We start from the raw sequence: 19,045 nt of genomic DNA, 5'->3' as shown, positions 1-19,045 counted from the left end.
TTGGCTGGTCTGATCAATTGACGATCAGAGCATCATCCTGTGAGCGGTCTCCATCCACCCTCTTCTTCTTCTTGGGTACCAGGAAACAATTGCAATAGAACCCTGTGCCCTGAAAGGCTGCAGGGACTGGCTCCACTGTTCCTCTCTGCAGGACGAAGTCCACCTCTAGGGTCAGAATATTGTCATGAGAGAGATCCCTGAAAAGGGACTGGAATGGGGAATGTGGAAGAAGCATCATCATAAACTCAATGGTTTAGTCATGTTGAACAATGTCCAAGATCCACTTGTCTGTTGTTATTGCTCCCCATGCTGGCAAAGAGTGAGAGAGACCCTCAAAAGGAGTGGTTAGTAGGCGCATTGATGCATGGAGTGGTTGATGGCTCTTTAGTTGCACTCAGAAATATCGTTTTCTCGATGACTGAGTGTGTTGTACAGAGGTTGCACTGCCAAACAGATGGACGGGCTCTGTAGACCTTAGGGCATTTCTGAAGAGGCTTGTAGGCTCATTAGCAGAAGAAGTGTGGAGGTCTGTTGAGAGCAATAAAATTTTCGCATTGGCACCAGTGTAACAATATCCAAGGGTGGCTCTAGAGTCTTTCAGTGAGTATACGGAATCATCTGTCTTCTGGCTGAAGAGGTGTGAGTCATCAAACGGTCTTAAATTGCGTTCTGTCTCTCCAGGGAAACATGAGGAGTGCAACCAGGATTCTCTCCTCAGGACAATTCTGATGCCGTGAGGACGTGTCCGCTGAATCAACTGCGGTCTGATGTATGGACCCTGTCAACTTGCCTTCCTGTAAAACGTCTTGGAATTGGGAATGATCTAGCTGAGGCAATTTAACTGCCAACTCTGCCATCTGTCCATAGTTGATAAAATCATACTTGGCCATCAGTGACAAGTAGTTAGAGATCCAGAACTGAAGTCCAGCTGAGGAGAAGATCTTTCGACCCATAAAGTTCAGTCTCTTGCCCTCCCTGCCTGTCAGGTGGAGCATGTGTGTTGCTACTTGGTCTGCTCCAGCACAGCCTGGATCACCAGGGAGTTAGGCAGAATGTGTGAAAATAAAACCTTGGATCCTTTCAGGGTGACATAGTACCTTTTCTCAGCCCCCTTCATCGTGGAGGCACATGTGGCTGGGGTGTGCCACACAGTGTGTGCAAGCTGAAGAATAGCATCACTGAAGATGTACCAAGTGAAGAATAGCATCGGCCAACTTTGCCGGTACCGATGAGTGCAGAATACCTAGTAACTGGTGCTGACTGTCCTGCATCTCTTATAGTGGGATCTCAAGAGCACTGTCTATCCTCTGTGTGATGCTGCATCCCATAATGCTTTATGGGAATATGCATATGAATGTATATATGACATAACTGGGATATTTTTTATGCTACATATGCCATGTTACATATCTCTGTAAATGTTATGATCTGCTGAACATATTAATCCTATTTGTATGCATGTATCATTTTTGTATTCAAAGTTATGAATATTGGCTGTGTACTTGTTTGAGTTTAAGTAGCCTTAGTAAAAACATTTGGTCAGCTTCTTGAGAAAGGAATGTGCAAATTAAGTGCCCAATCAAGAAACATTTAACTGACAATGGATCTTGGAAGACTAATCCACATAAGAAGTCTTCCTGGAGACATTTAAGATAGCATGTGGGCAATGGCTGCTGCCCGTAAAAAAGAGTCATGCATGGACATGTGACTTGCCCATGTGACTCCAAAACTCCATCCTGGAGCTGGATTTTGCATAGGAGAGGGGAGGGGTCTCCACCCACAAGAGAAAGTCTATTTAAGCCCCTGGGAGACCCCTCTATTTTGTCTTCAGCTGGCTCAAGAGATATCCCTTGGAGGTGGAGAGGCTACCTGAAAGAAACTGGAACAAAGGACAGTAACCCCCAGGGCCAGCTCCAGGAACCAACTGACCAATGACGTGCTTGGGGAGGCACCTTGGAGTGCGGCGGCGCTCAGTGTTTTTTTATTTTTGGTTTGGCGGGGCAGCGCTGGAAGGATTTTTTGTTTTTGTTTTCGCCAAGTAACACTCGGGGGGGGGGCGTGATTCGGTCGAGCGGCGCTCGGGGGGAGCGGGGGCTTCAGGTGCCGCAGCGCTCGGGGGAGGGGTTCAGCAACACGGCGCTCATGGGGGAGGGGGTTATGGCGGGATGGCGCTCTTTTTTTTGCTTAGGGCGGCAAAAAAATTAGAGCCAGCCCTGGTAACCACAGGGGTGCACGAAATTCCTGGACCCACACTAGAAGGAGGCTAGTCTGTAAAAGCAGATTGGAACATCTCTGAGGGTGAGATTTAATTCGTAATCACTTTCTTATTGTATTAGGTTTACACTTGCATGTTTTATTTTATTTTATTTTATTTTGTTTGGTAATTTACATTGTTCTGTCTGTTATTACTTGGAACCACTTAAATCCTACTTTTTGCAGTTAATAAAATCACTTTTTACTTATTAATTAACCCAGAGCATGTATTAATACCCGGGAGAGCAAACGGCTGTGCACCTCTCTCTAACAGTGTTATAGAGGGCAAACAATTTATGAGTTTACCCCATATAAGCTTTATATAGGGTAAAACAGATTTATTTGGGGTTTGGACCCCATAGGGAGCAGGCATCTGAGTGTTAGAGACAGGAATACTTCTTAAGCTGTTTTCAGTTAAGCCTGCAGCTCATGGGGAACGTAGTTCAGACCTGAGTCTGGGTTTGTAACAGGTTAACATGTCTGGCTCAAACTGGCAAGATTCTGGAGTCCCAAGCTGGCAGGGAAAATGGGTTAGAAGTAGTCTCAGCACATCAGCTGGCAGTTCCCAAGGGGTTTTCTGTGATCCACCCTGTCACTCTCTGTAGTAGCTCTTTAAACAGATGATAGTCTTCAGGTGGGGAGGAGGGCTGTAGGGGATTCGACCCCCGGAGCAGTGGTGGGGCACCACATCGCCTCGCTACGCCCTCTTTGCTGGGTTGGGGAATACCCAGTCTATGGCCCAGACCTTCTGGCAGGGCCTGGCAAGCAATACAAGATAAGCCTAGGCCCTGGCTCAGAGTGACCCGGAGAAGGGGGAGATAGCCTCTCGTGAGTTGGGTGGCAGGGGGGAAGCAGGCCCACTCACTCCAATGCATCCCAGCTCGGGGCCCTAGCAGCAGCAGAAGACCCGCTGCTGCGTCAGTGGGAATCCTGGCCGCAACACATTGACATTGGCTCTGGCAGTGCTGCAGCCAGACTAGGGTCAGCTGCCCCCAGGCTACTTCCAGACTCACCCTCATACGGTACCTGGGTCTGGGTGGTGTCCTCAGAGGGTTCCAGCACCATGGGTTCCTCCGGGTAGCTAGTGAGGTGTAGGCTTGGCAGCTCCTCTGGGTAGCTGGTAATGGATAAGCTTGGCGGCTCCTCCAGGCACCAGTTGGCACTAGGCACTGGCCGGTCCGGCCAGTCCTCAGGTCGGCAGCGGATTGCTGGTGTCTCCCAAGTCGGAGCCAGGCCATAGGCATCTGGCCTCTCTGGTGGCTGCCGCTTAACTGAGCTCTGCGTTTGGGCTTTTATACTTCCTGTTCTGCACCTCGACCTCTGGGGGGCGGGCACAGGATCCACTGGCTCTGCCCACTTTGGTGTCTGGTGAGGTTCTTCCCTCGGTAGGGTGGGTGGGGCACCACACCGCCTCACTACAGAGGTGTTGATGACACACTACGTCTGGGGACGACAAAGGGAATCTCTCCAGAACCACTGGAACCGGGCTGATCGGTGCATTGTCTAACCCCAGTTTCAAGTGTCTACTCGACGAAGGGCAGAGTGGAGAAACAGGGGAGCCCTCCCATGCTGAATGAGATGGTTCCAAAAGCAGATATTGAATCCACGACCTATAATATGGCCAACCTGGTTGATCCTGCTGCTATTGCGTCAGTGCCCAAAGAGCTGGATACCAGTCGCTCCTTGGCTGCAATAAAGGAGGCAATTGCCACAGTGCCGCCGGAACCCTGTGGTAGTCATGTCTCTGGAACAGAAGCGGTGGACCATGTCAACTATCCGAATCCTCAGACTCAGAGGAACCAGAGTCCTGCACAAATAGCAGTGCCAATGGAACCGTTGGAATGGGATGTGTTAAAAGGAATATAGGCAGTAGGGGTAGATCCAAAGTGGGAGACGAGGCTCTCCAAGCAGGTGAGTGCACTGGAAGACACAGAGACTTCACTCTTTCCAGGGCGAACAGTTCATGAGGTGCAGGAGCACGTCCAAGTCTCCCCGGAGTCAATGGACAGAACCCGAACTGGTGCAGAGATCTGTCTTGAGACCAATGAGTCACGGAATGCTGGAGGAGCCAGAGCAGGATAGGTGCGCAGTTCCAGAACTGGGACCAGTGGATCCAGCAAGCAGTGTGGCCTTTCGTCTTGTGAGCCTTGGAATGTACCACTCCTCTGTGGCCAGAACTCACAGATGATGCAGAATCCTTCTTGGATTTGGAGGAAGACTTACTGCCTGGCCTATGTGCATACTTCCGTGGCTCACGGCTAGTCACTGGCACGAGGTCCATAGCACTGGTACCAATGGAGCCAGATGGAGGCTCCACGGTAGGGGGAGCACTCTTAGATTGTTCAGACTGATGTACGGGGATGGGGAGGTTCCCCAGCCAGAATCGAAATGCGGCCCCATGGCAACCTCCATGAGGTGCTTTTTGAAGCTGAGAGCTCGGCCTTCTCGTATGCGGGCAGGGAAGAAAAGGCAGATACTGCACCTGGATGTGGTGTGCGGAGGAATGGGGGTAGTGGGACCGGCTGAAAAAATAGTCAGAGCCAGTGGGGAATGGTGCAGGAAGACATGGCTGACACTGGATGAAGAGCTGAGGTAAGAAGACCAGGACTGGAAGCTGGGGAATTATGGAGGGGGGATACTCAGACAAGGAACTCCTGATCAGAGGAGAGTCATATTGAATGAGGAGATGGGGCAGGAGATAGGGACATGCTGGGCAAGAAAACTGGGGGGTAGAGACTAGGACTTAGAAGGCAAAAAGACAAGAGTGCAATGAGAAGTTGGAGCAGGGATGGGAGAGACAGGCTGAAGGGAACAGGCTTGAAGGAGTCCTGCTTGGGGGAGGTGGAGAACAGGAGTAGAAGAGTCTGTGACCACTACAGAAAACTCCCCTCAAGAACCTGGAATTGAAGCCAATATTCCCTAGTCTCAACATTCTTCCACTGTCAGCAAATATTTGTGAACCATCTGGCAAAGTGTGCACCTCGTTCTTCTCAAGTGTTGTTCCACAAAATGATGACTGATATGTCTGCCCTCAGTTACTCACTTAGCTCAAGTGGCAGACATTTGGCTCCGACACAGTGGATGACCTATGTGGATGTCAATGTGATGCATGATAGAATTTCAGTTTTTTTGGTTAGCTTTTTTAAAAACCTAGAAATCACACACAAAATACTACATTAAAAGAACTTTACGTTTACAAAGTCAAGCACCCAAAAGTTAGGAAATGCTGACATTAAGTTTGACCACGTAATCTTAATTCAGATCCCTTACGCCTAGGCATTATGATACAGTATTTAATTACATGATCACACACCATTTTTTCCACAGGATCATTCCTGTGCACATGATTTATAGTGTCCAATTAATGAGCAGCTATTCAATATTTTATTTTATGCTCGTTGGTCAGTTTGGTCCAATGCCTTGTCACTATACTCTATTCAGTCCCTGCTCCGATCACAGAATTATTAACAACTTCCTCATGGACTTTATGTAACTCAACACTTCAGTATCTGACTGCTTCAAAAACACTAAAATTTATTTTCACTTCACCCTATGAGATTAGGTGGTATTATCCCTATTTTACAGATGGGAAACTTGAGGCACAGATAGATTCAGATCAGACGTCTCCACTACTTTTGAGTGCCTAGTTTAAGAAACCTAGGACCTGAATTTTCAGAGTTCTTAGGTTTCATAAGACACTTAAAATGCACAAAGCACAGTTCTATTGACTTCAGCTGTAGCTGTGAATGCTCAGCACTTCTGCAAATCAGATCCTATGGTATCAAAATTGGGCACCCAGAAAATGATGAACACACACTAGCCATCTGTGAAAAGTTTAGTTAAAAGTGACTTGGCCAGCATCACACAGGAACCCTGTGGCAGGGACCAGGATAAAATTAATTCTTCAAGCTGGGCAGTATTCAACTGTTTTAGGCATGGGACCATCCTTTTCTCTTCCTGCAATCCTCTGCTTTATTCACTGCACACCTTCCAACTTCTGCAACAATTCAGACAGGCATCTCACAGACAACTACCTCCTTCGCTACACAACTCTGATTTATCCTCTGAGCATAAGCTATTTGGTAACAGGAATGAGACAGGCATCTTTTGGGGGGAAAATTGCATGTGATCATGTAATTAACAGCTGCATTATGATGCACATGCAGGGGTGAGATGAACTACAGGTTATACAGGCAACCTTTATTCTGACTCTGTGTGCATGTCTTTGCAATCTTTATACTCTTAACATAGCTTTTTGTTTGCAGCTAACTACATAAGTTGTGAAAGTGAGATTTATCTTTTGTAATAAAACTTAAAATCAAAATACGTTCTGAGGAAAATAAATCAAAGAGATTATATTTTGCAGAAAGGAGTGCATCCTAAACCATGCATAACAGAGCAATTTCATCGTGTATTAGCGCCATATAAAGTACTTTCCTAAGATAATTAATGTATTAGTGCCATCTGCTGGTATACCAATGTACAGTGCATAATGCAAAGTTGGCATTAGAGGAAGAGTGGTTCAGTTCGATGCAGTTAAATAGTGCTCTTAGTTCATTTTTACAGTTAAACTATTGATCCTCATATACTAGATACAGCCTATCCCTAAAAAAGAAATTACAACAGTTTTTCAGGTCTAATACAGGTTTTACCACAATTATAACAGAATCATGTACAATAAACTGTTTACCTGTAATTCTTGAAATGAAGCACTATAGTCAGAGCAGATCTAGCCAAACTCTTGACTCTGTGCCTCATGCATGTGACTAGCAGGTATAAATATAATGCCACGAACTAATAGGAGAGCAGTGCACACCTGTCCTTTTATGGTGGCTCATACATTCCCTAATAGACTGTACTTTTCCAAAGGTAAAAGATAAGTATATGATTTAGGGTACATCCAGACTACCTGCCGTATTGGCGGGTAGCGATCAATTTTTCGGGGATCAATATATCACATCTCATCTAGACACGATGTATCGATCCCTAAATGCGCTCCCGTCGACTCTGGAACTCCACCGGAGCGAGTGGTGGTAGCGGAGTTGACACAGGGAGCTGCAGACGTCGATCCCACGCAGTGAGGACGGAAGGTAAGTAGGAATAAGATACTTATACGCATTTTCAGCTACGGGAATACCGTAGCTGAAGTTGTGTCTTACATCGATACCCCGACACCCCCGCCCAGTGTAGACCAGGCCTTAATCACAGGGGTCACTGATTCTGTGACTTTAATGAACCTCCATGACTTCAGTCAGTCAGTCTCCCTCCCCCGCCCCCCTCTCTCTCTCTCACACACACACACACACACACACACACAGAGTTATTTTGTCACAGACAGGCTGTAAGCTTACGTGAATGTTTGTTTATTGCCCGCGACCTGTCCATGACTTTTACTAAAAACAGACAAAATCTTAATGTTAGTCATACATGAAAAATGACTGAAATTACAAACATTCTATGTTGGGAATATATCTGGAATCCCTGTACCTAAACACATTTAGAATAATAATTAAGCAACTTAAATTAAAGCTACTTTTTCTTTGATAATAATCAAAATTTACATATATACGAAGTGAGAAAAGAATTTCTTGATAATATATTAGGGTTTGATTTAAGAATATTTACTTTGCATACAGTGATGTGATGCTGACAATTTATTTTTTAAATGGTTATAAAACAGGGGTCGGCAACTTGCGGCACGAGTGCCAAACATGGCACGCAAGCCTATTTTGAGTGGCATGCAGCCGCCTGCCGCAGTCCTGGCCCCCAGCCCCACTCAGCCTCCCCCGCCCACTTTTCTCCCCTGCGGGGGCAGGAGGCAGAAGCTTGGTTCTGCAGCAACCAAGCTTCCCTCTCCCCCACTTCTTCCCCCAGAGTGGTGCTTTCCTGCCCCGCCCACTCTCCTTCCCTGCGCCAATCAGCTGATGGTCCTAGCAAGGAAGAGGAGGGAAGAGCAACAGCGTGCCAGCAGTTCCCTGGAGGAGACAGAGAGAGGTAGGGACGGAGTCCTGGGGAAAGGGGTGGAACAGGGCATACCCCTTCCAGCCCCCTGCCCTGAGCGGCTCAGGGCAGGGGGCTGGGAGCACCCCTATGAGCTGAGCACTCCAGCCCTCTGCCCTGATCCCCCACACACTCAGCTTTTTGCCCTGCAGCCCTCTGCCCTGACCCTTGAACTCTCCTACACCCCCAGCCTTCTGCCCTGCAGCCCCCATGTCCCCAGCATTCTGCCCTGTAGCCCCCCACCCCAACACACACCTAGCCTTCTGCCCTGCATCCTCACAGCCCCATCCCTCTTCCCTGAACCCCCACCTTACACACCCAGCTCTCTGCCCTGCACCCCCACAGCCCCACCCCTCTGCCCTGACCCCCCCACACTCAGCCTTCTGAAGTGCACCCCCACACACCGAGCCCTTTGCCCTGACCCTTGAACCCCCCCAGCCCTCATCCTTGAACCCCTCTCCACCCCAGCCTTCTGCCTGAACCCCCTTCCCCAGCCCTCTGCCCTGACCCCTGAAGCCTCCCCACTGAGGTCTGGGGTACCGGCCGCAGGCCCTGCTCAGCCCGCTGCCAGCCTAGGTGAACAGAACCCCAGGCTGGCAGCAAGCTGAGCAGGCTAGCAGCGTAAGATCAGTATTTTAATTTAATTTTAAATGACGCTTCTTAAACATTTTGAAAACCTTGTTTACTTTACATACAATAGTTTAGTTATATAATATAGACTTATAGAAAGAGACCTTATAACAATGTTAAAATGTATTACTGGCATGCAAAACCTTAAATTAGAGTGAATAAATGAAGACTTGGCACACCACTTCTGAAAAGTTGCAGACCCCTGTTATAAAATTAACTTCTTGAATCTCAGTGTCTACGGTCATTAAATTGTGGCCTGACCAGCCCTACCTTTTGACTCCCAAAAATTTTCCATAAACGAACATTTTAAAAGATAAAAATCAAAAGCAGTGTTTAAAACCCATAATTTTGCACAACTGTGAAAATTTAAATTGATAAAAATTAAAAATGTTTAAACAATATTAACTATCAAAATTATTTAAAAAAATAATAATAATTCTGCCAAGCTGAAACATGAGGAAATAAAATATTCTTGCTTTTTTTTTTTTTTTTTTTTTTTAGGTATCAAAACAAAGACATCTTTACAAAAGTAAAATAATAGAGAAAAGAGTGCTGAGTGCACTCAGCTGAGGAACAGATTCTATAATATAGATGAACCAAACCTGAAATTCATACATTCATAGATTCCAAGCCCACTGTGACCAGTCTCACCTCCTGCATAACACTAGCCATAGAACTTTGCCAAAATAATTCCTACTGCATATCTTTTAGAAAAACATCTAATCTTGATTTAAAAATTGCCAGCAATGGAGAATCCACAAGAACCCTTAGTAAGCTGTTCCAATGGTTAATTACCCTCACTGTCAAAAATTTACACTATTTGCAGTTTGACTTTGTCCATCTTCAACTTCCAGCCACTGGATTGTGTTCTACCTTTCTCTGCTAGATTAGAAGAACTCATTATTAAATATTTGTTCACCATGTAGATTCTTAGAGACTCCGACCAGGACATCTTTAACCATCTCTGTGTTAAACTAAATAGACTGAGCTCTGAGCCTATCACTGTGCAGCATTTTTTCTAATCCTTTAATTATTCTCATGGCTCTTCTGTGAACCTTCTCCAATCTATCAACATCCTTCTTGAACTGTAGTTAATAGAACTGCACATAGTATTCCAGCAGCGGTCACCACAGTGCCAAACAAAGAGGTAACATAACCTCTTTACTACTACTTGAGAGTCCCCTATTTATGCATCCAGCATTACATTAGCTTTTTTTGGCCACAGCATCACACTGGGAGCTTATGTTCAGCTGATTATCCACCATGACCCCAAAATCTTTTTTCCAGAGTCACTTCTTTCCACAACAGAGTCCCCATCCTTTAAGCATGGCCTACATTTTTTGTTTCTAGATATATACATTTAACTAAATTAGAAGGCATATTGTTTGCTTGTAACCTGAGACTCAGTCCAGGCAATGATATTCTGTAAATTAGAACTATTTGTGACAACCTTACCAATCTCCCAAACAGAAATTGATCTAAAACTTAGATACAGATTAAAATCTTGACTTGAGACAACTGCAGGGCTGCCCAGAGGATTCAGGGGGCCTGGGGTCTTCGGCGGCGGGGGTCCTTCTGCTCCAGGACCTGCAGCCGAAGTGCCCCAAAGACCTGCGGCGGGGGCCTGCCGCCGTCAAATTGCCGCCAAAGACCTGGTCCTTCGGTGACGGGTCCCGGAGCAGAAGGACCCCCCACTGCTGAAGACCCGGAGTGCAAGAAGCTCCGGGGGCCCGAGCCCCGCAAGAGTTTTCTGGGGCCCCCGGAGCAAGTGAAGGACCCTGCTCCAGGGCCCCTGAAAAACTCTTGTGGGGGCCCCTACGGGGCCTGGGGCAAATTGCCTCACTTCTTCCCCCCCCCCCCCAGCAGCCCTGGACAACTGTTAAAGGAGAGGCTACTTTCCTGTACAGCAACTTGAGTTCTTGGAGATGTTTTGCCCCTATGGGTGCTCCACATCAGGTGGAATGCTTTACTGCGCACTTTCAAATCAGAGATTTTTAGCAGCAGTGTCTGAGAGTGCATTCCTGCACCCTGTATAACCTTGTGCTCCAATCTAGGGAGGGGAGGACTTGCCATTGCTTCAGTTCCTTCTCAGCTACGAAATCTGGCAAGGCAAGGACTCTGAAGCAGAGAGAAATGAGGATGAGTACTGGAGCACACACAGAGACAAAATATCTTAAAGAACTCCAGTTACTGTATAAGTAAATAATTTCTCCTCCTTCAAGTAGTCACCCCTATAGGTGCTCCCTTTAGATGACTCCTAAGCAGTGCCCCAGCAACAGAAGTGCGTGCTGAGGAGACTGATCTAGTTCAGGTCTGAGAACCACCACATCAAAGGCTTCATTTACCCTGGATGAATGAAGAATAGCACAGTGCCAGGAAAAACTGCACAGATGATCAGGTGGCAACTCTGCAAATGTCCTTAAGCAGGACAGAGATGAATTGTGTCCTACTGGAATGGGCAGTTACCCTAGGTGTGCGTGGGGGGGGGGTGCACTCCAGAACTTTCATAACATGCTAAAATGCATCACGAGACCCATTTTGATAGTCTTCGGGTGGAAAGAGGAGCTCATTTCATCCTGGCTGTGAAAGGGACAGAGTGTCTAGGAAAGGCTTTAAAGACTGCCACTCCCACTGTCATCTGGTACCCCAAGCCTTCACCATTCTGATCCTGAGAGGGGTCCTGACCAGACCAGGTGAGAAAGAAGGACCCAAATGACATTGCCAGCTCTACTGGCTTCAGCTGAATCACAACCACCACCTAGGATTAAACAGGTTTGGACTTCAACATCAACAATAACAGCTCTAGCCCATTCAGCTAACCCCTTTTCTTTTCCCCAAAAGGGGTGGTGAGGGGCAGGGGTCCCGGGAGGGGGCGGTGAGGGGACAAGGTGCAGAATTAGATGGTTCGGGAGTTCTGAGGGGGGCAGTCAGGGGTGTGAAGTGGGAGGGGGCAGATTGGGGGCGGGGGTCAAGCTGTTTGGGGAGGCACAGCCTTCCCTACCTGGCCCTCCGTATAGTATTGCAACCCTGATGTGGCCCTCGGGCCAAAGAGTTTGCCCACCCCGCCCTAGGGTATCAACTTGGACACCTAGAAAATGGGCAACCACAATTAGTGACCACCTGTGAAAAATGGGGTTTAAGTAAATTGCTTAGTGTCCTATAGGAACTCTGTGGTAGGGATTGAATCCCATTCCCCAGGGCAGCATTCAAATGCTCATTTATTACACATCTTCCAATTTCTGCAGCCAATGAGGCAGGCTTCCTACAGATTACAGCCTCCCTTATTTATCCACAAAGCAGGTTCATCCTGTACATTGAACAAGACAGAAGTTCCTGTAGAAAAAAAACACTATGTGATCATTTAATTAAAGATTGTATCATAACTAAGGCTACAATTATGTCACAGAGGTCATGGAAGTCACAGGATCAGTGACTTCCAGAGGCCCCCGTGACATTCTCTGCTTCAGCCCCAGGGACTGCGGGACTCGAGCTGGCAGCCAGCAGGGCTCTGGCAGGGTTCCAGCAACAAGCAACAGCAGTGACAGGCAATAGAGGGCCCCCTGCAAGGTTTCAGCAACAGGTGACAGATTCTTGAGGGGGTCCCTTCTCTGGGTTCCAGGGATGGGAAACAGCCTCATATGGGGAGGAATGGGGACTCAGGCAAGTGGTCACCCTGCAGCTCCCAGCCGCAACAGGCCATCCCTTCCCTGCAGCTTCCAGCTGCCCTGGGCAGAGGGGGAACACCACAGTTCCCAGCCACCATGGTGGCAGGGGAAATCATGGAGCCACAGCAGCAAAAATCAGACAGATCATGGCTTCCGTGAATTTTTGTTTGTTTATTGCCTGTGACCTGTCCATGACTTTTACTAAAAATAACCATGACAAAATCTTAGCCTTAATCATAATGCAAATGCTCTAGTGGGCCAAATTAAAGTTGCACAGGCAATTCTAATTATGGTATTTTCTAAATATTGAATCCTTGACTTTGCAACCTTGATCATGTACTTTTAATGTAGTTTGTGTGTTATTTTCTAGATTTAAAAAAAAAACTGGAAAAAACAAAAACAAAACTTCCATCATGTTGCATTATATTGACACCCACAGGGATCATCAGTGGTGTTGGAACCTTTAGATCCATTACACACACCTCTGCCACTTGAGCTAACAGAGTAACTGACAGAAGTAGAATTTTGTCATTCTCTGCTGCCCATCACTGGAGGGAGATGAGACACACACAGTCAACTGATTTCACAGCTATTTTCTGGCAGCAGAGGAATTGGGAGACTAAGGATCCAGGGGTTCCATTCCAGGTTCTGGACTGGAGTGTGCATTAGTGAGTACAGACTCTTCTGCCCATCCCTCCCAAGACGGATCCCTTTTCTCATCCTCGCCAACCTGTTTCTGACTCGGTCCTCTTTTTCACCTTGTCCCAGTCCCATTTTCCTTGTGTACTCAGTCCCTATCTCCAGCCCTGTGGCTTCTCATCCTAGTTCCAGTCTTCTTACCCTTCCAGTCTTAGTCTCCCCCTCCTGGTTTACTGTCCAAATCCCAGTCTCCCACAATTCCCAGTTTATCTCCATAATGCCCAGTCTCCTTCTCCAGTCAGTCCCATCTTCCCTGCTCCCAGCTCCTCATCCAAGCGCTTTCTCCCCTCCTTCCCCACTCATTAGCTGCTAGTCTCCTTTTCTGGGCTCCTCATACCATCTCAGTGTTTCCCATCCTTTGCTTCTTATCCCAGTCTCTTTGCTGGCCAATTCCAGTTCTAGTCCATCCCCCTAGTCCCTCGTCAGATCTGTTTCCCCTCCCCACCACTCATTTTCCACCCGCACCAGTTTCTACTCTCAAATCTTCCCCCTTCCCCTAGCTCCTCATATGATGTCAGTGTTTCCCCGCTCCCAGTTCCTCTTTCCCCTCATCAGTTTCAATGTGTTCCCCGAAAACCTTCTGGCTATCAGTTTTCCTTACCCAGACAGTCCAGGTTTCTCTTCCCTTCCCCCACTCCAGTCCCAGTTTCAGAAAACTTCTTATTCCAATCTACTCCTTTCCCTCCCTCCTTGTCTGGCGGTTGTCCTCTCTGCTTTTGAATCAGATGGCTTCCTCCTCCATGCTGCCTGGGTACCAGCAATGGATTTATTGAGAGCACAGGAACAACAGGCTCTCTGCCCTCAGTTCGAATACATGGGCCCCACTCTGGCCAGAAGTAGTAATTACCAGGTAAGTCTGGGCCCTGGGTTGTATGGAGCATGCCCATGCTTTTAAAGCTGAGCTGTAATTGCTCGACAATGACACACGAGGTCAGGTCGCATATAAGAGTTGAGAGGTTGCTTTACGGGAATGGCGCATGTGCAGTCTGGTCAACCCTAGGAACTGAGAGAGGCTTGAAAATGCTCAGTGAGGACTGGATCTTTGGAGATTTTTAGCTCTTAAAGTGAAGTAAGGGTGAAGAAGTTGGTGGCACTAGTATGTGTCAACTGCGATTTTTGAGTCTTACACCTTGGCCAAACATGGGCAGATTTTCAAGAGTTCAGGAAGGCAAATCCCTGACACAAAGGCCACCCGCTTGCCAATTTTCACATCTCCATTTCAAAGCTTGGGAAACTGAGAACTTTTTTTAATAAAGGGCACCAGACTTTTTTTTTCATCTTTTTTTTAGAACAGGCAAAACATGTTTTTCCCTACTCTCATTTTTGTAAATGGCTGAACCATTTTGGCTAAAATTTTCCATGCGAGTTCACCCTGAGATAGACACCTGGCATGTAAAATTCCAGTACACATTATTAAAATTTAGCAAAGTTCTGAGCAAATAAAAACAGGATCTTATAATGCAAAGGGCTGGACAACCTTAACAGGTGATAATCACTTTCAGTCCTCCTTATAACCAACCACTGAAAGCTTCACTGAGAGCCTAAATAGAATTTCAAGAACCTTTGTTAAGTATATTACCAAATAACATAACACCATTTCATATCATATTATGGCTCTTTTAATATTTTAAAAGTTATACTTTATTACCTGCAGATTGGCAAAGAAAATGATGTCTTGGGATGAAAATTAGATTTATGAAAACCCAAAATAGCTGTGCTAACCAACTAAGTACAAACACCCAGTACGGATCTTAATAAAATAAACACACGTATATAAACAGTAGACCTGCTTTAATTAACAGTGAAAGACATTTAAAAAAAGTCTGCCAATACTTCAAGATTTTAAATATAGGGGAAAGACTTGATTGGTAAATATTGGCAAATACTGACTTTTTAATAGCAGTTATTGGAAATTTGTGTCATCACTAGAACCATACCTACCTCTCGTAGATGGTTTTTAAAGTAAGCTGATCTGGAACACCTTCAGTCTCTTCCAGATGCAATATGAGCCAGGATGTCCTGTATGGCCACTGCTCTGTAAGGTTGATCCAACTAGCCAGTCTATCCCAATTGAAAGTGATCTGATTAGCTCTCAATAAACGTCCTAAAAATACAAGAAGGGGGTGAGAAAGGAAGCAATTCTTTTAATTGCATGATCTTTTGTCACACTATAACAGATGAAAATCATGTATTCTCCTAACAATAGAACGTGGAAAAAGTTAGTAGATTAGTTCTATGGAGTTCAAATTTGTTTCATGTCACATGTAAAGGATACAATTTGGTAATCTAATAAAAAAATCCTACCAGATATCTGTCTATATCTCAAAACCCATCACGAATATCAGCCTCTGATCGGCCAGGCACTGGATTACAATTACCAGCCTGTTACAAGTAAGAATTAATGACCATTAGCAGAGTTGTGGGACAAAGTTTGTACAGTGCCTGACCATAATTCTGCCCGACTCTAGCAACATTCTACAGCAATACGTTTATACTATACATTTCAGAACATTTATTAAAATTTCATGATTTCATTCCAAGAGATTTTCTGTCTGTTTCCACCAGGAAGATATCACTCATAGTTATAACAAATAGGTAGATAGTTGGTATCCTGAATAGTAAATCAAGAAAATCTCAACACTGGAAACAAAAGGCAGTACTTCATTAACAAGAAAGGCAAGGTTTGGGTTTACAAATATAGCACATTATTAAAGGCAGAAAAAAGGATCTAAAATCAGTTCATGTAGTCGACATTCTGATGAGAATAAATGTGACAACAGGTTTCTTTACTAAGATGAATCCTGATTTGCATGTGCTGATGAAAGAGTATTCAGTTAACACTTTCAGAATACTGTCAAACTTCTAAATCACAGGTAACAAGGTTTTGCATGAATTTTTGATGCAAGTTCACATTTAAGACTCTGCCTTCTGCAAAACACACATTGTGAATCCATTCTACATATGAATCTCACACTTTAATAATGTATTCCTATTGTGTCCACTTTCTTTGCATTTGTGTTGTGCTTGTATTTTTTGTTGAAGTAGCATTACTAAGATTGTTAAAGTGGTTCATAATTTATCACTCAAAGATCTGATTATGATGTTTGTAGTTAAATTATATTAGTGTACACAAAGATCTCATGGTTATAAATTTTATAGTTTTAGTTTTTACTCTTGGGGGGAATTCTGTGCATCTGCAGAAGCACAGAATTCCTCTGTCTCACATAATTTTGTATTTTCCTGAATAAAAACACATTTTGCCTAAGAAATGCAGTTCCACCTTTTGCCCATCAAAGACCACTGTGGCACCAGAACAGCTGGCTGCATTCATGCCAGCTGTTCTGGAGCCACAATGGCCTATGGTGGACAAAATGAGGAACTGCAGCACTTCTTAGACAAAATGTATTTTATAAATGAAAATACAAAATTCTATGGCCAGTGCTGCAGAATTCCCCCAGAAGTAGAAGTTCATCACAGCACCGTGCCCACAGAGCCAGGTTAGGACACAGTGGAGCACACAGGGCTGCTGGGGAGTCACAGACTGGAGTTCAGAATGTCTTGGGGGAAGGGGGGTACAGACTGGCACATGGGCTCAGGAGCTGAGGAGTGACAGCATTGAGCCTAGGGGTGGGGAAGAGGGGTTGCAGAGATCCATGGGGGTGGGGGTTGCAGGGGCAGACATGTCTAACTGAATGGGAGAGCCTTGGGGTCAGCTAGGGTCTGCATGAGGGAGGCTTCACAAAGCTCTAACAATCCCCTCCTCCCCCCAAAAAAACCTTCTCCCACCCACACCCAACATCCTCCAGATTCATTCCTAAGCTCCTTCCCTCTCCCTCAGCTCCTCCATTACCTCCGACTCCTCAAAGCCTTTGCACTGCTTCTGACCAGTGCAGAAAATACAGTTCTGTATTGTAATTTAAATGAATCACACACACAAAGTTCTGTATTAATAAGTCTAGTAAGGAATCTATTCGTCAAAAAAATTACCAGAATCTTTTTTTTTTAAATCTGTATTGTTATAGACATACTTGCTGACAGATATTTTGAAATAAATTACCAAAATAATTGAAACTGGCATGATTATATTGCGTTATTTTGACAAATAAAATATGCAGAATTTAAATTTTTTTGGTACAGAGTTTTTAATTTTTGGTGCAGAATTCCCCCAGGAGTAAGTTTCATACCTGGTGTCACATATCCACTGTATGTGCGCTATGGCCCAGCTTTTAAACAATCCCTTGGAGGAACCCCTTCAAAGTGCCAGACTCCAAAGGGCTCCCACTTTTCTTTAAGGGTAGGCCACTCAGCCATCACATCCTAGGCTGAGACCCTAAGCTCTAGTACACTTGTTTCACACCACGAGCTCTGAACAGCAGGACCAACTGAGACAGACGCCTGTTTACTTTCTGCCCTCTTTACAGATCCATTTACTTCAGCAATTTTTGGCTCTGAATGACTGATTTTAATGAGATTATAGAATACTGCTTTTTTAGAAAATTGCCTTTGTAGACAGGTTGCTAATGTCAGTATTTCCATTGCATAGAAATGAAGTGCAATATAGCATTAACCTTTTTTAAAAACTATTGGGAAATGGTGAATATTAAGTATTTACAAATGTTGACTTTCATATGGTTTTTATTGCTTAAATAGATTTTTGATAGTATTTAGCATAAATATTTAATATACAAATATGAGTTCGTTAGGTAGTGTTGGCAGGATAAAAATAGGAAAATTAAAAATTGCGGATGCGTCAAACTACCAGGAGAGTTTTTGGGTGCTGGCAGACAGGCACAGCTCCTGGTGTGCAGATTACTGGAGTAGTTTCCTATTCATAACAGAATCCTTCTATAAAAAAACTGCTCCTAATTTTAAATTTGTCAGATCAAGTTAGTTGGGAACATGTTGAATTTCCAAATAAAATTAAATTACACTAATTTTCTTTGCTCTCATCAGAGGTTTTTGCTTGTAGATTCTCTTGTTTACAGTCTAACTGGTTCAACAGGAATGTTACATTAATTATTGTGTGTTAAGATACATAGAATCATGAAATCATAGAAACGTAGGGCTGGAAGAGACCCCAAGAGGCTATCAAGTTCAGCCCACTGCACTACGGCCAGGCCAAGTAATACATAGGCCATCCCTGACAGGTGTTTGTCCAATCTGTTCTTTAAAACCTCCAATGGTAGGGACTCTACAACCTCCCTTGGAAGCATATTCAAGAACTTAAGTACCCATGTAGTTTGAAAGATTTTCCTAATATCTAACCTAAATCTTCTTTGCAGCAGATTAAGTTGATTACTTCTTGTCCTATCTTTAGAATAGAATCATAGAATCATAGAATTGTAGGACTGGAAGGGACCTCGAGAAGCTTTCTAGTCCAATGGTTCTCAACCAGGGGTATGCAGAGGTCTTTCAGGGAGTACATCAACTCATCTAAATATTTGCCTGGTTTTCCGTAGGCTACATAAGAAGTACTAGCAAAGTCAGCACAAAATAAAATTGCATACAATTATGTGTTTGTACTGCTTCATATACTATATACTGAAATGTAAGTACAATATTTATATTCCAATTGTTGTATTTTATAATTATGTGGTAAAAAGGAAAAAGGAAGCAATTTTTCAGTAATAGTGTTGTGACACTTTTGTACTATAAGTCTGATTTTGTAAGCAAGTAGTTTTTTAAGTGAGATGAAATTTGGGGTACGTACTCCTGACACTAGAGATTAAATAGGCTACAGCATCTGCTGCTTGAAGGGATGTCCTGGCCAGTAACGGTCCCTCCGCAATGATGGCCTG

At 44.8% G+C, this 19,045-nt stretch overlaps 1 protein-coding gene across 7 annotated transcripts in view; it reads right to left on the bottom strand.

Moving 5' to 3' along the window:
• Nucleotides 1-19,045, bottom strand: part of KIDINS220 (kinase D interacting substrate 220) — a 158,134-nt gene that overhangs the window by 67,839 nt on the left and 71,250 nt on the right. For 6 of the 7 annotated variants that reach the window (XM_030555467.1, XM_030555466.1, XM_030555468.1 and 3 more), the window contains one exon: nucleotides 15,189-15,351. In XM_030555467.1, the coding sequence (XP_030411327.1) occupies nucleotides 15,189-15,351 (163 nt within the window). Of the gene's footprint in view, nucleotides 1-11,886; nucleotides 12,217-15,188; nucleotides 15,352-19,045 lie in introns of those variants that run through there. The other variant, XM_030555473.1, reaches the window with a different exon arrangement.

Source organism: Gopherus evgoodei, chromosome 3, assembly GCF_007399415.2.
Source record: "Gopherus evgoodei ecotype Sinaloan lineage chromosome 3, rGopEvg1_v1.p, whole genome shotgun sequence".
Classification (NCBI taxonomy): domain Eukaryota; kingdom Metazoa; phylum Chordata; order Testudines; family Testudinidae; genus Gopherus; species Gopherus evgoodei.
This window is presented reverse-complemented; position numbering and strand designations above follow the sequence as displayed.